Source organism: Papilio machaon, chromosome 4, assembly GCF_912999745.1.
Source record: "Papilio machaon chromosome 4, ilPapMach1.1, whole genome shotgun sequence".
In the NCBI taxonomy this organism is placed as follows: Eukaryota; Metazoa; Arthropoda; class Insecta; order Lepidoptera; family Papilionidae; genus Papilio; species Papilio machaon.
Genome location: NC_059989.1, coordinates 5998771 through 6016875, shown reverse-complemented (window position 1 = coordinate 6016875; position 18105 = coordinate 5998771). Strand labels below are relative to the sequence as shown.

At 32.4% G+C, this 18105-nt stretch overlaps 1 protein-coding gene across 1 annotated transcript; it reads left to right on the top strand.

The window, feature by feature from the left end:
• Positions 1–1542: 1542 nt before the first annotated feature.
• Positions 1543–2949, top strand: LOC106720284 (protein angel). The gene has a single exon (XM_014514878.2). The coding sequence runs from the start codon at positions 1566–1568 to the stop codon at positions 2703–2705; it is 1140 nt and encodes a 379-aa protein (XP_014370364.2). The 5' UTR covers positions 1543–1565; the 3' UTR covers positions 2706–2949.
• The last annotated feature ends 15156 nt before the right edge of the window (positions 2950–18105 follow it).

The window sequence follows — 18105 nt, the reverse complement described above, 5'->3', positions numbered from 1 at the left end:
GGGTAGATTTTGTCGGATATTGGGCGAGAGTTTGGTACGTGATTTGAATACTCTAATGGTGCTGAAAGTACTTCGGTTAGCTTTAAATTAATTTATTAAAGTAAACCTTACACTTATAACTTTCTTCACTTTAATAAAGTAAGTATATGAACTAAGAAGATGAGATAAACTGACCTTACCTGGTGACAAACCGATTAATTTTCGATATATAACTTCAAACTTTCGTGGTTTTACTAATATTATATACTGTTCGTAAGTTGCAATTAACGGGAGCTCAAACAACTTAATCGTGGTAAGAGTCCCGTTTCTTAATAACGATTAATTTTCAACTACAAAATTAGTTTCGTAAAAAAGAAAGTTCTCAAATAAAAAATAAAAAGTCCTTGTGATAGTTTATACCGTAACATACTACAGTTACAAATGTTTAGCTTTCAATAGTACCTATACTACAGAATAATAGTAGGAATATTTTTCTTAGTAGTAGCAAAAGTTTTCTGGTATTAAGTGTGTATGAAACTTTTATTAGATAACAATTTTTCTTATCAACATTACCCACGTTACTTTGTAAGCAGTATTATCATAATTGATTTAGTTCCAAGCTTGGCATCTGCGTTCTACGTGGGTATTAGGAATAAAGGAAAGTCATCGTAATAACTGAATAGAGGTCATTTAGAACAAATTGATTTACTAATAACATAATTATATATAAGAATAGGATCGCGAACCTTCTAAACTCTGTAGATAATTATGAACCGATTTTTTTTTTATACTTTGTTTTTTTTTAGTGCGTACTTAACATAATGTTATTGCCAAAACCACTAGTATTATCAGCCGTGTATAGAAAAAAGTGGTAGAAATTCGCTTACATGAGGAAAAGATTGAAGCGACCTGGTGGTTTGGTAGCAAAAAGGGTAAAGGAACAATAAAAAGATAATTAATATTCCGCTATTCCGACGATAAATCTTTCCAGAAAAGTGTTACATTATTAAATAACTAAATAAATATGAAAAATCCATAGTTCACAGATATGACCAGACAGATACACCTACGTCGACGGAGCCTGGATGAGTGATGTCTCTCTCGCTCTCGCAGATGTTCTAGGACGTGGGCAGTACGTTTCGGAGCGCTAATCGATACGCAGCCTGCACGTCAGCGCTTACATAGCGATGTTTCTCAGATTCAATCAGTACACATTCAGGCAATGTTTATGACCTAACTAAGTGCGTAGTTAATTTCGTGCAGGCCGAGTGTTTTCACATTATAATAAAATCTCGCGGTTACTTTAACGCTAAACGATTCAGAAGTATGTTTGCGTTTGAAATTAATGTCGTCAGTTGCCGTTTATAGTGTACAAGCTGATAGAAAACGATAGTATTGCTACAGGACTTGCTGAACTTGCAACTAGCAGTGCATAAATTGGCTTTCTTAAATTATTTACGAATGCTTGTTTCTTTTAGTTTAAATATATGCTAATTAGACTAAAAGCTAATTAATTAATAATATCAAAATAAAGAAATATTGGTGATTGTACTAAGATTAGTTCGAAAAAATAGTTGGAACTGACCATGGAAGACCTTCGCGCGCTAGAACAGGTGCCATTGCAAGAGACCAATAAAGGTAAAAAACGCAGATTTAGAAGATGGGAACGAATAGGAAAATGGGATATTCATGATATTGATGAAAGATTTACATTTAAAATAGTTTCGTACAATGTTCTGGCGCAACACTTGATCGAATCCCAAATCTTCCTGTACCAAAACTGCTCACCGCAAAATCTTGTGTGGGATATAAGATCAAAACGTATATTTGATGAGATCGTCAGCTTAGATCCTGACATTCTCTGCCTCCAAGAAGTTGAAGAATCTCACATTGAAAGTTTCTATTCGCAGTTTGAAGATATAGGCTACACAGGTGTGTATAAAAGAAGAACTGGAAACGAAGACGATGGCTGCGCGATTTACTTTAAAAATTCAGTTTTTCATATGGAGGATCATATTCTTGTTGAATTTTGTCAGGAGAGTTATGGAATTTTAAGTCGACACGAGGTCGGCCTGGCCGTACGGCTGGTCCCGCGAGACGCGCGCACCCCCGCCATGCCGCTCATAGTCGCCACGACGCGTCTCTACCACTTCCTCAGGAACGATGACGTGCGCCTCGCGCAATCACAGCTTTTTCTCGCCCACCTGGAACGGTTTGCTAACAATGGCTGTCATCTAGGATACCATCCAATAATATTATGTGGTGACATGAGCGCATCGCACAACTCGTCTGTGATCAAGTTCCTCACTAGAGGTCGCATTTTCGTCAGCAAAACAAAGATAAAGGGATCTGAAATACAAAATATTAATCCTGAACAACCGCCTGAACTCGATGGACCTGCAAATCCATGGGACCAATCCTTACCTTTTTTTAGCGAATTAGAACACCCGCTCAGGTTTCACTCCGTCTATGCACATCACAAAAAAAATGGCAATCGCGAGGTCACCACTTTCTTCCGCTCAAGTTGGAATAACTTTGATTATATATTCTTCAGTCGCGACAGCAGGCTGAGGTTGTTGGCACGTTACCGGCTGCCCACGGAGACGGAGTGCAGGCAGCGGTACCGCCCTCATTCTGTTCCCAACTGCAAACTACCTTCAAGCCACTTCTCTCTCGCCGCAATCTTCGAATACGATCCTTCTACGCAAACGAAATCGGCGTATTAAAAGGAATAAGCTCCGTGTAACTTATCCTACAGTGATTCCAGTGGTCTTAAGGACTGTACTCTGAGTCCTTATACTTTACCTATGTTTAGTTTATAATACTAGTTTAAGCTAAATTAATTGAGAGCGGCTTAACTCACGTATGATTATCCGATAACGGCACCGACACAAATGTGATTTTCGTATAAATATTGTAATTAAATACTATTTTGGGCGCTCAAAGCCGCAATATGACTGATCACGTGGAACACGAGATATAATGCCGTAGTTTAGTGGAAAAAATTATACAAGTATGTCAAATTTTAATAATTATTTCAATTACCGTGGGTTTCTGAGACCGAAATCCCCTTTTATATCATATTGTTATCTCTGTTTTGTCAAAGATAGTGACAGGGATGTCGATATGTTTTATACAGATATTTTTATATCAGAAACCCACTATACTTAGCCAATTGTATAAAGAATTTAAAAAAAAATAGGTACGAGTGGTACGATTAACCTGTACTTGAATGATTCGTTTCAATTGAGATTTAACTACTCGAAATATGTATCGAAAATATTATATCACTAAATAATATTCTTAAGAATGCAATTAATATGTTGACTTAAATTTTTTAAACAAAATAATCACATTTTCTACAAAACTAATGGTTTTTTTAGACATTTTAAATTTAGCTATTCATACATTAATATTAAGTATTCGATTTTACTCGTATTTTGATAACGTATATCTGATTATCAATATCATTAGCGTAATGCGAAAACTTTGCACCCCTTTTTAAGGAAATTGTGTGAACAGATTAACGTGAAACTTACTACTATTATATCAAAGCCATTTTTAATCAAAAATAAAAAAGCTTATGGTTTAATTTCAACCAATGAGCGACACTAGTATATTTGATTAAATCTGGATTGCAACATAGTTGTAAATTAGAGAACTGTTTATTAATTATGTGTATATGTGTCCACTATTATTACTCAATGTTTAAATGAAATAAAGTTGATATGTATATCAATGATTTTTTAATTCTATGAATTATACAAAAACATTCTGGTGACATCAGTAAGTTTAAGTTTTTGTGAAAAAAAAATTAAATTAATAAGTAACAGTTCGCTCTTGTGAGCGAACATACAAAAAAATCTTCATAATATGAACATAGTTGAAAATAAAATGAACTTTTGAACAAAATGAAATGTGGAATCGAATAGTCCACCTCTGTCCACCCTTGTGTAATAAAACGGCGTGCACATAATATCGCTAAGGAAACCTATTAAAATGGTTCGGGATTTGCACTCTTGGACTTGGGTAAATTGGTTCGATGATTGTTCTTCGTGCAAACGTTGCTAATAATAACTGCCAATAAACATGAGCCATTTCTAACAAACATAAAGAACTTTATAGCGTTGTATTACCTAAACATTAAAACAATAACTATTTTACTGACAGTCAAGTTTTTTAATCTACCCGATTTGATGTAACTTTATTTTGCACACAACCAATATTAAAAAATAACTAAGATTGTTATCGAGTGATATGTATTGTGGTGTTAAATAATAAAAGATTGTACGAAAAACATGTATAATTCCGTAACAGTAACACACAAAGCCAGAACTAGCAAGAAGAGAAAAATAACAATTGAAAGTCGATGACATTTTACAATATTAATGAATAAAAAAGAGTATATACTTATATATAAAACCTCTTTGACTGGCTCTGGCCAGTCATGTACAAAGATAATTACAAGATTATGGAAAAACTGAATAAAAAGTTCAAGTAAATGGTCAGTTTTGGCGAAGATATACAAATTAGGTTCGAAGACGCGAAAACGTAATGATATCTCGATTTCAATAATCATTAAATCTCACTATTTATATTTATGTATTTCTAATAATATTATTTTTCGGATATCATTAATGTATTCCAATCACGTCAGTCCTCGCGCCCAATATAGGTACAATCAAAATCCACTGGGATTCCCTAGAAAATGAATAAATAACTACAACTAATATAATACATATGAGTACGTATATCGGATATGGTATTAGAAAAAACTTTCTTACGTATCTGAGAAATAACCAAGGATTGTTGATGATAAAAAATATTCAGAAAAAAGATAGGTTTAACACAAGAAACAAAGCACACAATACGAAATATTTTCAGCCTAGCGTGACAATACATTATGTCCAGCAAGTGACGGTTGGAGAGAAGAAGGTAAGATTGTACCACTAATTTAAAATATAAGAAACATCGGTAGGAAGTCGCTGGAAAGCGCAGGACCGCTCACTGCGGAAGGGTTTGGGAAAGGACTATTTTCCAACAATGTACTGATACAGGGTGATAATGATGATAGACAATTGTTACACATATATCACTTTATATTTATCACCATCACAATAAAACTAATATAAAATGAGTAATCTAAAAATCGTAAAATTGTGATAAAATAAATCAGAGCAATACGTTTTAATATCCTAACAGTAAACATGGGTCTTAAATTGTTTCTTGCTATTTTTAAACCTGGTTTTATATGAGGTACATTTTCTGTTCAGGGGAATCCATTGATTTTATCATACCTACTTAAATACGTGGCAAGGTTTTTCATCCGCCATCTGTGTAAGCTTCTTGTAATATAATTTTGGAACATTATCATGAATAAATGTAATTATCATCAGCTCGTACACGTTCTCCACCGAGAAGAACGAGTCTACCCTTAGGGATGATCAGGCCTAATTCAACCACTTTGTCCCACTGCGGATTGAAACATATTTAATATACTAAAATAGTTCTGATCAAAGCCCATAAACTTTGATCGAAGTTTATTAATATATATACCAAATTCACTTTGTAAATACCCATACTAATTATTCTGTAAAACAGATTTTTATATTTAAATATCTATGATGTATTGTGTAATATAGAAGTTTATTTAACTCATAATATTTTTGATGTTAAAGCAAATAAACTTCTCATGTTTCCTAGTTTAAGGCAATATTGTTTTAACTATTTCGCGCTTGGTGTGTTTACCGTTACTAAATAATATTTGATATAATAGTTCTAACCTGCTAAAATTGTTTGCTTTGTTATTTAAGCCGGTGTTATTGCAATAGTTAGACGTGTGTTTACTAAACTCAATTTGAAATACTACTCAAATAGAGAAATACCCTGTACAAATAACATTTCCTGCTTACAACTTTGTAAAATTGTGTATAACAATTTCTTATTTAACTTTCTTTTATACAAAACATTAACGAAACATAATGACTTAGGGATCGTTACTTTTTTCGTAACATACTGTAATGTGTACATTAAGTACTACTACAAAGAACCTTCACCAAAAGCTCCAACTATAAACAACTTTATGGCTTTACGTACGAATAAAATGACTTACTACAGCTGTATAAATTCCACTTCGTTAAAAGTCAATCTTTCTGGTATAATCGAAAAGAAAAACATTTTGTCAGTATGAAGTAAGTTGATAACTAGGTGAATTTCATTAGCTAAATTCTAAATATTGTTACTGCAGGAGTTCGGCTCATATTAGAAGCGTATTTTCAGTGTGGAGCGCTTCACCAATCTCTTTCTTGTTTTCTATGATTTTCTATTAGGCCTTCATATATAAATTTCTCTTTTTCAGAAAAAAAACGCCCAATGATAAAAAAAAAACGTGAATTATACATAAGGAAAAACTCGATAATCGAATTTTCATTTAATACCTCAAAGTAATTTTGGTGTAATTTAAATAAGACCTAAAGTATGTAAACAAAATAATGTTACGGAATGAGATATATGACAATATTTTAAGAGGCTCACGGGAAAAAGAATTTCCGCCTTAACAGTTCAATGAATACGGACTTTATTTATACCTTTAATTTATCTTATTCCACAAGTAACATCGCTTCGACAACCATGAAGCGAGTACAAATTTGTCTTCATAAATGAACGGAAAAGACGTACGTTTGTTTCATTATATCCTCTTAAGGGTGTTTTTCTGTTACTGGCGAATATACAATGAAGTGTGTTACTAAAAAATTCACAACACGACCTTCATATTATATCAAAAAAATACGTCCGTTCAGTACAAAGAAATGAAATACATATAATTTTAATTGTAATAAAATCGTGTACTTCATTTTCATTCGTACTCTTGTTGAATGTTAAAAATAATTCATTCTTCGTTCAAAGTAAAAAGAAAGTTATTTGAACATTTATTTTTTCAATACATTTTATGCTGTGGTTGACCTTGACCGGTTTCTGTTGTAGAAACTTATTTATTTTGTTAGCACGATAACAAATCTATCGGATTATTGATACAAGTGATATTTGGACAGGTCATAATAATAAGGAAAAGTCTAACTATTTTTATGTATGAAAATTATTCCCTTATGCATAATAATAATTTCATATAGATTAGTGTAAGAATAAACACAAATTATGACTGATCTTCAATTTTTGTTCTTATTGAACATCACGTGTAGTAAAATAACAATAAAATCATCAACGGAACAGTTTATTTTTCAATTTTTTAATAATTTTAAATCAAAATCATTAATATATCCATTACAAGTAACTCTAATGAATAAATAAAACCGGATGAATTTTAATTATTCAACAATTTATTTCCGAGGTCTGTGTTTGTCCAGGAGTCGGGAACAATATTTGATTCATAAAATATTCAGTTCCAACAGCAATGTGAGGTCGAAATTTCGATGATTAATAATGTATTTTCACTGTAACATATTACCTTCCTCATTATAATAAGGAGCCATAGTGGGATTATGTTGTTTAGGATTATGATTGCTAATAAATAATAGAATACTACAATAGATGGCCGAATAACTTAAAATGTACTGATTTAATTATAAAAAACAATCGAAAGAAAATCTCTTCTTCATAATCTTAACATTACTAACGTAGGTCATATTTGTTATCTCTATTATTTAAATATAACATCACTTAGTAAAGCCGAGATCTATGAATAACTTTATTATTATTATTTTTTTGTTATTATCATCATCATCATCAGCTCACTATACACGTCCCCACCGAGGGGCTCGGAGCCTACCCCAAGTTAGGGGTGATTAGGCCATAGTCAACCACGCTGGCCCAGTGCGGGTTGGTTGACTTCACACATATCATTGAATTTCTTCTCAGATATGTGCAGGTTGCATCACGATGTTTTCCTTCACCGTAAGAACGTCGGATAAATGTACATATGTAAATCGAAAATCGAAAAACACATTGGTACATGGCGGGATTCGAACCCAGGACCTGCAGATTGCAAGTCAAGTGCTTGACCCCTGAGCCACCGACGCTCCTTTTGTTATTAATTTTCTTCTAAATAAGAGTAAATAATTTCGAACTGACAACACCGTTCTACAATTGGGCAAAATCGTCGACGCGCAGAAATATTAGTAACAGGTGAATATAACGTGTGGGAATTCCGTGTTCATGCATACATTATATTCTCATGCATTCGTACAAATAACAATATTACTATACAAATAACGTAACTGTTACAAGGTTCATTTTAAAATGACGAATAAATTCATTTCTGCAATTTATTAAATATGGCGATTTTTTTTATATCCTGCTCTGCAAGCTGTTTACACTGTATTATGTCATATTCGCTTTTGGTATTGTTATCTGTGGGCCCAGAACGTATATTTGTGACAATCGTCTTTGTATCATCATCGTCAACTATGTCAGAATATGATTTTACACCACTTTACGCCCGATAGGGGTGAAGCACGAATTTTAAAACAAATTTTGATGATGACGATACGATGGCAATTAAAAATATATAGTCACGTGCTAGGCCCACGGTTTGATCGCAATAGTAAACGCGTATTTCACGTTTCTGAGCTCTTAATCTTAGCAATAAACTTTTATACATTTCGTTTGCAAGACATCGTGTCAAAAGCATCTCAATAAACCTTTGTTGAAATCCGAAATTCAGGTCACCACTTCGTAAAATGAAATTATTTTTCGGTATTCCCTAGACTTATAGCCACTCAATATTTTTAAATAAAAATACATGTCATGAGATTACAAGTAGAAAATTGAACCAATAAAAATCTAATAACGTATCAAAGTCGATTAATTCAAAGTTTCAGTTTGAATTTTTGCTACGTGTCGACTTTGGTGACTAAAACACTTTAAGAAATCGATTTATTTTCTTAGTATATATATTTAACTTTCTCTATACTATGAAAACAAGAAATATCGGACAAAATTGACCAAAAACTTTTAATTCTACAGTTGCTTTTCGATGAGACTGCCTTTAAGAAGCACCCATCCATCACTTAGTTTACGCTATGGCGGAGCGCCAAATCTTTTATAAATTCCACATCAGAATAACTTAGTCGAAGGCCAAGCTAAGTCGCTATTCCCTTCATCTTCCAGCGTAAATTTATAAATATCTCATCAAGTTCATATTTAATTATTATCAAATATAAATCATAATTACGAGTATGATTGAGATGTCATACGAGTATTTCATTAATTTTTAGGTTCGTCGAATGTCTGGATTTATGCGCTGAATATAACATGCATATGATTTATTGTGTACCTCAAAACATTTTTCATAAATAACTTAATTAAAGATCAAATTAATGTTTCATTTCGACACAATGTTTCGGTTACTATCCTTTTTCTAAAATTTATTAACATTGACTATGTGGTATCTTAAGCTCACACTTTATAACTTATAATTATTAATTAAGTTAACATAATGTTAAAATAAAGATGAACAGTACCTAATATGTATCTCATTTATCAAATTACAACTAATAACAAGCCAATTCTACATAAAGTATTCAGAAACTAGGTATTAGGTGAAAACTCATAAACTAAACTAGACCTTGATATTCCTCTATAAGCTTCAACATGAAGCATAACTACTTACAAACATCAAATAGAATATTACTCACTAAAAAATTCTCTTCACTATGCAGCCCACGACACCTAAAGCGTGAAGCTAAAGCGAATACGTTAACAAAATAACAAAAATGTACCTAATACATTTTTTTCGTTAACAATTCTCTCTTATTTGGTGTTTTTTTGAAAAATGATCTTGTTACCGTTGACATGCAATTTATTTAACAAATACTCAGTAGACAGCTAATTACGTTAAGTTAGAAACTTTGTTTTTTTTGTTACATAAACCCGTTTCTAAATAAATGTTTTTAAACTGAATCTGTAATGAAATACATGAAGCAATAAATCGAAAAGCTTCCGACAGAATTCAGCCAATTGAGGATTGTAATTTAATTACAAAATAAATTGATTTCCAATAAAACCTATCCGTTTTGATTCGGCATTTTTCATTTTGATACATTAGTTTTCAATTTTCATTGATGAAGTGATTTCAACAATTGAAACAAAAAGCACATATACATATTCTATATGTAGGTAAATATGTTCGTAAACGATGATAATGTAATTTGCAAATATTACGAATAATTTTTTCTAATTTCTAATTATAGTTATGATCAGGAAAACAAACTTTTAATTAGAAATTTTATAAAAGTCGCTTAAGCTGTGTAAGAAAATATCTATATAGCTAGATACTAATATAAACTCTTGAGAAAGTCTTGATATAATTTCTCTTTTATGAGGAATATTGTGCCTAAAATAACATATTTGATAAATACATCGGAAATAAATTATTATTTTAATGGTTGACGTATAGTTAATCTTTTTGAGTTCAACCTTTTATATTAATAACGTTGAACTGTACGTAGTATTGAAATTCAAAATTTTCGTTAACGTGCGAAAGAGCTTTAAATACATTTACTACGTTTCTTGTAATAAATTTATTCTAGTTAAATTATAAAATAAAGAATAACGTATTAAAATATTTAAAACGGTACTGTGACAGTCGTTATTTATTTAGAAACAATACAAAATAATATTGTCAGCTAATAGTTTTATTACCTCGAGAAACTCCAATAAAACAGATTTCCAATTCTAATCGTGCTTCGGGGGATACAACTCAAACTCAAATCGATCACTTTAAGCTGACCCATTTGTAAATCGCTCCAAACATATAAAACGAATTAAAATACACTTGAAGTTTCAATTCTGTTTTATTGAGTTTCGATATTTATGTCTGGAATTTTTTAAAATAAAACAAACAGTAAAGCTAAAATGTTGAAGCCACTTAGGTTTTCGTTTCCTGAGGTTTCTCTCAAGTGTATGCTAGTTTACCTAGTAATCATTAGCAGTCGTATTTTTGAAGTTAGCTATTACATTAAAATCAGAACTATAAAGAAATTTAATTTACCACACTGATCTGCCCCCGCTGACCTCTATAGATAAACGCGTATTCATGTAACAGAGATCAGTGCCTGCCCCCTCGACATAATATGTAATTACTTTCTAGGAGAACTTCTCATTGGATTTACGATTGACTTATTTCAATTCTTACTTATTTATGGTTAAAGAAGGATATCTCAACCAGTGAGAGGCGCTGCTATCGCGGTTGGATCTGCCAGAATATATATAAAACCTACTTAGACACAGAAAATGACATAAAAAAGATGTCATGACAGATACATACAGTACATTGAGGATCTTGTGTCATTTTTTACATTAACAGGAGGGCGCTAGTGAGCTGTCATACTTTAGTTTCACTTATGTCCACCGGTTCCGATAGCCTTATCGATCTATAGGTATACAGTTTCATACTCTTTGTTGACATGTGATATATTTCAAAATTAATGTTATGTATATAGTCAAGAAATTGTTTTTTAAATACGTTTTCATTTAATTCTCAAAGTAAATATTAAAATATTTATAGCAGTATTATTGTTATATTAAAGTTATTATGTCTGGATATCTCTGGGGGGTAGCGCATCTAGTAAATGATCCCTCTAACGAGCTACTGGAAGCCATTCAAAGGCGACTTTTCAAAATCGAAATTAATAAGCCTCCTGGCAATGATATTGAGAAAAAATCTACCAAAACTGTTGCTCCCTTGCCTACACCTAGACGAAAAGAGACTGCCGTTGATACCTCAGATTTTGAAAGCAATTTAAAAGCAATTCGAAGCCAAAATTTGCGCTCTCAACACGTTCAAGTAGGTATAGTACCACCAGTGAAAAAAGAAAAGTCACTTCAATGCCGCTGCACCACCCATACAGTTAACAAAAGTACAAGCGTTCAAAGAATAAGTCATACGGATCACAGCTGTGGCTCTCAAAATCTTATCATGAAAGATGAGCACGCCAGTCCGCGTAGCGAAAAGATTTGTCAAGCTCATAAAGAAACATTATTACTTTTACAGCAGTGGACATCTGTTAACTTTAACAGAAAAAAGAAAAACCGTTATCTATTTAACCTGGTAAAAAGTATGATTCACAATATTATACATTATTTTAATGTACAAAAGATTGAACCATTCTCACAATACCCTTACACAGAAAAAGAAAATATGCAATTATTTAGATATGCCAGTATTCACAACGTAGAAAATAAATCATGAAAGCATTATTTTTAAATTTTTCTTTTAAGTTTAATTTAAATATATGTATTGCTCTTTGTTGTTTCCTAGCACATTGTAATTTTTCGTGTATTTTGTGGCATCGCCATATAACTATTTCAAGCGAATATGAATAGGCATCTTTAAACACAGTTTCTTCGATTTCAATGACACAATTTTAGTCAGTGTATATACTGACTAAAGTTGTGTCATACTTGAAAACGATATGAATGGGTCTTATTTGTTTAAAATGCTACTGACACATTTTTGTTCAACTTTCTCACTGCGAAAGCTTTACAAAAGCTTTTGTACTCACCAACTTCAATGTCGCTTGGCGTAAAAATCCTTTCTAAGGAAACAAACAAACGTGAGGTTAATATTGGAATATGTGAAGGAATACAGTATACACAAAAGTACAAAATTATACACAAAATCGATTTCTAGTAATGATTGAGTAAACCAGAACTTCATGTTTGTTACAATATTCACGTAGTCTGGAACTACGAGGATATTGGAGACTGTTCAGGATAGGAACTTACAGGTTGTTCTTTTGAGTTTTCTTCATTAATATTCTTTGCTTACTGAGACCAAAATCCCTGTATAAAACATACTGTTATCTCTGTTTTGTCAGATATTGAGAGGAATGACGATATGTTCAGGAATTTTGGTCTCAGAAACTAACTGTAAGTCACGTTGAGATTTAAGAGCAGGGATGGTTTTTATGTATGCAAATTAATTAAACTAATCATCGAAAAAAATCACTTGCAACCAGTTTGTCAAGATCGTCGTGAGAAAAGTTGCTGCGATTTTCAAGGTGCCGGAGCATATCTATACAGTTCACATGTAGTCGCTATGCCTGTACTGCCCGAATAGACGACGTGCGTCGACGATTCAACATTGTATATGCGGAGCGTGCGCAACACAATTGTCGCGACGCAACCATACAATATTAGTTTCGACAATTTACGTTGCCTTGAGTACGAAGGGCCTATGAGAATTGTCAGAACTGCGCTCACCATTTATTTTGTTCTGTTCCAAATATTATTTTTAACATTTAAAAACATACAATGTTTAATAATGTATCTCACCAAATCTCACATAAACTGACCAAAGGAAAATATATTAGTAACTAGCTGTCGCCCGCGACTCCGTCCGCAAGGAATTATAAAAACAAACTTTATAAGTAACCTATATGTTCTTACAGACTATGTTATATATTTATGCCAAATTTCAGCGATATCCGTTGACCCGTTATGGAGATACCTTCAAACAAACATCCATCCATCTAAACATTCGCATTTATAATATCAGTAAGATTTTCAGACAAAGTCATAAAATGCGCCACAAAGCAATAAAAAAATCGTAAAGTTAAGGATACGCACGAGTCAAATAAAGTACAAACTCTTTATGAACCTTTATTAAACAACGTTAAATGAAATAAGTTTCTGTAACTGCTTGGAGCCGTAATGATTCTTTTTTTTTAATAATTAAAGTTCAATATTAAACATTTTAATCATTAGGTTTAATCAAATGGTATGTTGATTGATTGTTCGTGTCGTAATGTACTGTGGCTTGCTTTGCCTTTTTTTATAAGAGAAGGGGGCAAAGCAGCGGGAACACCAAGGGCGTTGATGAAATGCCCATGGACAACTGCAATACCAGAGGAATCGCAGATGCGTTGCCGGCCTTTGAGATGGTGATACGCTCGCTTCTTGAAGGACCCTAAGTCGTAGCGGTTTGGAAATACCGCCTAGGATAGACCATTCCACAACGCGGCTGTACGCGGTTACTTTAAAATTAATAAAATTTAAGTGTCGATTATAAGTAAAGGATGGGAAGGGGCAGTGGATTTGACAGAGGACGGGAAGCGTAGGAAGGGAAAATATTCTCTTTCTGTGCGTTCCCTCCTCCGTCGATTACAGGTAGGCAACGCATCTGCAAGTTCTTATAAATACCCACGTGAGTTACACTATTCATCCTATTTAAAACATTTCGTACAAGAGATTATTAATTTAATTGAGATGGTTGCCACAAATGAAATTTACGAGATATAGCCTACAATGTATTCATTTCACATAAAGTTAACTAGTTTAAAACCATCTTGAGACTGTAAGCTCTCATATCAATTGAACAAAATTTGTCTCTCGAAACATTAATTAATCCTCTTAATCTAAGAGCTATAAAAAACTTACTGCAATGACTTCAGAATACTATGATAATGAATTTCTGCTATTAATAATAAAGTAAAACTTTACGATAGCTATTTATGCTGAATTTTCATAGAATTAATTTTAAACGATAGGAAATAATTTCTTTTACACAGATTTGAAGTTTTTTTTGTGGGTCGTAATTTATTTCGATGAATAAAATAAAATTGTTTCATACTTTTTTGTAGTAACAGTATGTTCACACTCAAAAATGGTTCAATTTACATTACACATTAAGCAGAACAGACATATTCGCTTTTTTGTATATTTTTTTCTAATCTAATTTTTTTTTATTTATTTTTTTTACTAACTCATGGTGGGTTTGTTTTTATTTAATTAAAATGTCCCAAACCTAATCTAACCTATCCAATTTGTTTTTCAACATTAAAACAAGTTCTAAACTTTAGGCAACAGGCAGAACATTATCCGATCGCGAATCCGAATTTTAAAAGGAAATTAAATAAACAACCTTTGGCAGCGACATCTTGCCGCAGAAGTTTAAACTTTGACAAAAAATGAGTTACGAATCAATATTTTCTACAAAAGTAAAATTATTCTATTATCTACGATATTTATGTTCTAGTTATTTATTTATTTATACATCATGTTTTTCGAATCGCTTGGTTTTTTCTTTTTAAATCGGTCTGGTAACTCAACTAAATTTGATGACCTGCAGTTGAGCTCAAAGTTCGCATGTGGGAAGCAAAACAGTGAAGCGGCTCGTAGTTCACTCAATTTATACCTTTATAATACAGGTATGAAGGCTCCTCACGGATAGTCGTGATTGTTCGCTCTGCGGGTGGATGGCTCCTCGGCTCACCTTATTACTCTGAGATCGCGTTGAGCCGTGAGCCGCCAATTAAGTTGTTGAGCCATTGCTCAACGGTTCAATCTATGTGATCTGAACTTTAAATCAGTTAAAGCTGAGTTACCAAGTCTACGGATGAATGAAATAATAAATATAAATAGAAATATAGGTATAAATACAGTACTCTAATTTCATTTAGTGTAATAATGTCTTGATCCCACAGACAAACGTCCGATGTCGTATTGTGGGACGAAACGGTTATTTTAAGATTTTTTGTTATAATTTAAAAAAAAAATTCGCTTTCTTTCTCTTTTTTTTTTTTTTTTTTTTTGAGTAGAGATTATAAACAGTTCCCCAGGTAAAAATTTTAAATTAGATACTTAAAAACCTTGCCATACTAATGAACAGTAAGCTTTTAAAAAAATAGAAATCTTTTGCGATTAGTTTCAGCTCTCATTCGTGACGTTTTATAATCTTTGGTGTGACTGTGACACGAAATTACAAGAAAAAAAAGAAAGATTCTGGCGGGAACTTTTGTAAAGTGAAGGCGGGTTTTTCAAATATTTTCTCTAAAAATATTTCTTATCTTGAAAAACAAGCTAATTTAATTGTTAACTTTGTGGTTTTGCAATAATGGATGGAGATGTGAACCCAGGTGCTAGCGGAAGCGGGCCGCCCCCTGGTAAGAGGAAATCCACTACACATAATTCTCACAGTGGTAGCAATGGCGGAGAAGACTCTGATGACTCACATAAGCCTTTTTTTAAATCCGGCTATAAACGTTTGTATCCTGATAATTCAGCCTATAATCGAATGTTCCAAGTTTTTGTCGAGAGCAATAATTCAAAGGAAAAGATAGGCAATAAGAGCCCTATCTATCTCAATCACATCTTTTCCATAGAAATTAAAGGCATACAAAGCATGCATAGAGTTAATGCAAATAAAATTTCTATACTATTCAACCAGCACAACAATGCCAATAATTTTTTGCTGAATACAAGCTTCTTAAATAAGTACAACTTGAAAGCCTACATACCAGCAAAAGAAATCGAAAAAACAGGCATAATCCGATATGTGCCGACTAATATTTCTAATAAGGAATTATATAACAAATTATCCTCAAAATTCGACATCATTTCTATCCGACGCTTTACAAAAAAGGTAGGCACTGAGAGGGTACCTTTGCAAACCGTCAGCATAACTTTTTTATCAAATGTTTTGCCAGACTCTGTTCAATATGATCTATTTTCATACAGGGTTTTTGAATACGTCCCACCACTCTTGCAATGTTTTAAATGTTTTAAATTTAATCATTCAGCCAAAATTTGTAATAACAAGCAGAAATGTTCTATCTGTGCCGGTGAACATCTCTTTAAAGATTGTAACAACCCTAATGCATTAAATTGTATTAACTGTGGCGGGCCACATCTTGCTATTTCTCGTGCATGCCCCATTAAAATTAAAAAGATTTCTGAAAAGAAAAACAAAATTACCTATGCTGAAGTTAGTAAGTCTGCGACCTATGACAAAGAATTTCCAGTTTTAAGTAGTAAGAAAGATATTATCTCTCAGAAAAATGTATCTAATGTGAGTAATAATGTAAATGTTGTAAATAAATCTAATATTAAGTCATATAATGTATCTCCTGCACAGGATACAAAAAATGAGCTAGAAAAGATTGCAAATAATGATGTCATATTAAATGCTATAGTAAAATCTTTACTCCATTTAGCTAATTCTAACAATGAAGCTATAACTATAAATAAAATAAGAGATGTTTTTCTTTCCAATCTAATTTAATATGGATTTAAATGATTATAATGTTTATCAGACTAAGAATTATATTTCAATAGCACAATTTAACATCCAGAGTGTTAACAACAAAAAACCTCTGTTAATTAATTTTCTTTTGAAAAATGATATAGACATTTGTTTATTAAATGAAACCTGGTTAAAAAATAATAGTAACATCAATGTCCCAGGTTATGATATTACAAGACAGGATGGCCCCAACGGCTATGGTGGAGTTGCAATTTTGATTAAAAATACATTTAAATATCGGGTAATTAATACCCCTTATCACGATTTTTTACAAACAACAGCAATCATTATTAAAACAAGTGTAGGCAATTTATCTATATTGTGTGCATACAGCCCTCCCAAGGGTGGACGTTTTAAATGTAAAAGATTAAAGGAAATTATTAATGATTTGCCAAAACCAGTCATGCTCTCAGGTGATCTTAATGCGCATCATGTTGCATTTGGATGTTTGTCAACTAATTCTAGAGGAAATGATGTATTTAACTTGTTAGACGATTGCGATCTTTGTATCCTTAATACTGGATCACCCACAACTGTTGGTTCAATTCACCATAATTCTTCGGCTATTGACATATCCTGCGTAAGTCCCACTGTAGCTCCGCTTTGCGAGTGGAAGGTTCACAATGACCCTATGGGCAGTTATCATTATCCAACAATAATTAATATTCAGACTTCCATAGAAAAATATGTGATAGGTTCTCCTTCTGAGCGCTTCATATATAATCGTGCTGATTGGACGAAATTTTCATCTGAAAGTGAAAAGGCATTTGATAATTTAAATCTTGAAGAAGGCAATGCTCTTAATATTTATACCAGTTTTTGTGACATACTCAATAAACTTAAACAGGAATGTATTCCTAAACTTATCATTAAAAAATCATACAAAACTAAAAAGCCAGTCCCCTGGTGGGATAATGAATGTGCTACAGCCGTTAATAATAGCAAAGAAGCATTAAGAAACTATAGGCTTATTCCTACAATTCCAAATTACATTATGTATAAAAGAATTGATGCAGTAAAGAAGAAATTAATTAGTGAAAAAAAGAAATTAGGATGGACGAAATTATGTGAATCTTTTAATCGTT

Bases quoted from the DNA above. Each gene is read 5' to 3' on its own strand.
- LOC106720284 (XM_014514878.2), top strand. From the start codon at position 1,566: ATGGAAGACCTTCGCGCGCTAGAACAGGTGCCATTGCAAGAGACCAAT.